Source organism: Propithecus coquereli, unplaced genomic scaffold (genome assembly GCF_000956105.1).
Source record: "Propithecus coquereli isolate 6110/MARCELLA unplaced genomic scaffold, Pcoq_1.0 Scaffold44, whole genome shotgun sequence".
Lineage (NCBI taxonomy): Eukaryota > Metazoa > Chordata > Mammalia > Primates > Indriidae > Propithecus > Propithecus coquereli.
Window position 1 is genome coordinate 1927799 of NW_012150174.1, and position 3147 is coordinate 1930945.

A 3147-nucleotide genomic window follows, 5' to 3' on the forward strand; every position below is an offset into this window, starting at 1 on the left:
GTTTCGAACTCCTGAGCTCAAACAATCCGCCCGCCTCGGCCTCCCAGAGAGCTAGGATTACAGGTGTGAGCCACCGCGCCCGGCCTGTCCATTCATTTTTCTTTTTCCTTCCGGACCTCCATGTCCCTTGCTGTGTTTTCAGCAATGTCTGTTCTCCCTTGTTCTGCTGGCAGTTCTGTCTTCATTTCTGCAGAGGCTTCATTTCTTCTTTATTCTTCTTTGAGCTCTACCAGCTCAGGTTTCCTCTCTTGTTATCTTTCACTTCTTGATATAAGGTCTTGTGTCTCTGCTCTGTCCTTGATTACATGTTGTTTTAAAGCTCATGGCTAAATATTATCTCAGTATTCATGTCAGTTTTTTTTTGAGTGTTCTTTATCTGCCATTTGTTTTTTGTGTGTCCTTATTATTTTTTTTTTTCGGTAATGTTTTCATGTTGCTCCTATGTCGCTTTCTTTTTGCTTGCTCATCATTGGATGAATTGAGATTTTCCTGGGCCAGCTGTTTGTAGGAACTTCATGCAGGAGAGGGGCTAAGGCTATATTCCAGGCGAATTGTTGGGTCTGTGAGTCTTCGAGCTCTGTTTCCCAGATGAGAGGTAGTAGTGGTAAAATCTTATCTTTCCCCTTGCCATTTGCTTCCTGCAGATATGGCTTGTCTATGGTATTACTCATTCAACCTCTCTTCCTCTGCTTGTTAGAACCCCCACAGAAGCACCAGCTGCCATCTTGCATGCTCTATTCCTAATGTTGCAAACAAGGGATTCTAGGTTTACACCTCAGAGTGTGTGCTTTACTTTAGAGAAGTGGACTTTTCTGACCCTTTCTGAGATCTGCAGCCCCAGGCATCCTCTCGCCTATCCTTCTTTTACCTCCTGTTTGATTTTCACTGCTTTTGCTGCTTTTTATACCTACTTTGTGTTTGAAGTTTCAGCTGTGTCCTGCTTTTATCCAAGCTGGAGTTTGTTTCTGTTGCCCATTGTCTTTGTTTCTTCGAGGTAATTTCTGAAAGGAAAAGGGGAGATATGCTGACTTTGAACCCCAATATTCTTTCTAACCTCATTGTATATAATCCTTCTGTTGAAAACCACACAGAGTTTTCATTTGTAATACTAGGAGCACATCTTGATGATAGGAATAGGTGTTCTTTATCCTCTTTGCTCTCCACACCCTCTCCTTCCCAAAACTTTATGTATGATTTTTATGATTCGGGCAGACAGTGTAAAGATGCTCCATTAACTCCAATCCAATGATTAACCCTCTGCCTTTCACCCTGCCCTCAGCCTTGAATAGAGGCTTTGTAGAGTTAGTGCTGGGGTGAGAAAGAGAGACAAGAGAGGCTGGTATAGATTGATGTGACCTTCATGGAAATCGTAGAGTAAAGAGTTAGGCTTTAGAGGCAAGAGTTGGTAATAATACAAGAGAGTAGGGGTAAATCCAAGAGGAATATAATAAAGCAGCCAGGTGGGGTAGATGCTCTGAAAAGTTGACATTGATAAAAGGATTTCTTTGGTTGCTAATTTTTTAAAAATGTCATTTTCATGTATTATCAATGAGTTAAGTTTGGTTATAGAGTTAGGTTTTTAAAAAATGAATATATATATGGGGCCAGGCATGATGGTTCATGCCTGTAATCCTTGCACTCCAGGAGGCCGATGCAGGAGGATTGCTTGAGGTCAGGAATTCGAGACCAGCCTCAGTAGGAGCGAGACCCCATCTCTACTGAAAAAATAGAAAGCAATTAGTCTGCCAACTAGAAATAGAAAAAAATTAGCTGGGCATGGTGGTGCATGCCTGTAGTCCCGGCTACTCACCTGTAGTCCCCCCTACTAAGGAGGCTGAGGCAGGAGAATTGCTTGAGACCCAGGAGTTTGAGATTGCTGTGAGCTAGGCTGACACCACCATGCTCTAGCCCAGGCAACAGAGCTAGACTCTGTCTCAAAAAAAAAAAATCAGTGTGTGTGATTCAACGCTACAGAAAACTCTCTGGGTTTGTAATTATTAAGCAGAAATGGTAAAGTCAGAACCAGTGATCGATTCAGAATGAGATATCTTCAAGCAAGTTCATGCTATAACATATATTTTGAGTCTGAGCTTTATTTTTATGTTCAGTTTTTATTATAGGCTGATTTAAATGATTATTGAGTCTTTTAAGAAATCATACTGAATATTTTTCTGTTAAACTTAGTAAAACATCACATTTAAAAGCTTTGCTTAAGATTGTTATGGGAAAGTTTAAAATTAAGATTCTTTTCTCACTCTGTTCAAGGCTCTGCATGGTAGGGCTCTTGCCTAACTCTCTAAACCTGTCTCATGCCGCTCCTCTGCTGGCTCACTGGGCTGGAGCCACAGCAGCCTCATTTTTGTTCTTCAGACTTTCTGTGATTTTTTCTTTCTGGATGGAGCTCTGCTCTTGATCTCTCTACCTGAAGTGTTTTCTGGGCTCTGCGTTGCTGATGCTTCTTAGCCTGTAGTTCTCAACTCAGTGTCACCTTTTCAGAAGGTCTCTCCTGTTAGGCTGCTTTATTATATTTCTCTTTTATTTCCTTCATAGAACTTACCAAAATCTGAAATGATCTACTTAATTTACTTACTTAGTTGAAAGGATAAAATTGTAAGCCTCTGAAGTCTGATGCCTTGATGATCTTGTTTACCACTATATCTGTAGTACCTAAAATACAATGTTTAACACTTGTTCAATACATAAGAATGAATGAATGAAAAACCAAACTTAACCGGCCGATTCCATGCCTCTTGATTTGTTTGTACAGTAGATCTTCCTCTAATTGACAGCCTAATTCGGGTCTTACAAAATATGGAACATTGTCAGAAGAAAACAGAAAATTCGGCAGAGTCTAACACAGAAGAAACTAAAAAATCCGATTTAACCCAAGATGACTTCCACTTGAAAATCTTAAAGGATATTTCATGCGAATTTCTTTCTAATATTTTTCAGGCATTAACAAAGGTAGGAAAGAAGTATTAATGGTTTCTTCATCAAAAGAAAGTATGGATTGCATAATGCTCCAAACTTTATTATTACTGCTTTTTTTTAATGTAAAAATTGTATAACTATATTATGTAATTTGGGAAACTAAAGAAAGAAAAATCTTATATCACCATAAGTTTATAATATTAAACCAACTGATGT

General features: G+C 39.2%; 1 protein-coding gene across 1 annotated transcript in view; it reads left to right on the forward strand.

The window, feature by feature from the left end:
- The window catches only part of SAAL1 (serum amyloid A-like 1), a 28177-nt gene that overhangs the window by 23116 nt on the left and 1914 nt on the right, over positions 1-3147 (forward strand). Inside the window, exon 9 of the mRNA XM_012654170.1 lies at positions 2768-2964. Coding sequence (XP_012509624.1) covers positions 2768-2964 — 197 coding nt within the window. The remainder of the gene's footprint in view (positions 1-2767; positions 2965-3147) is intronic.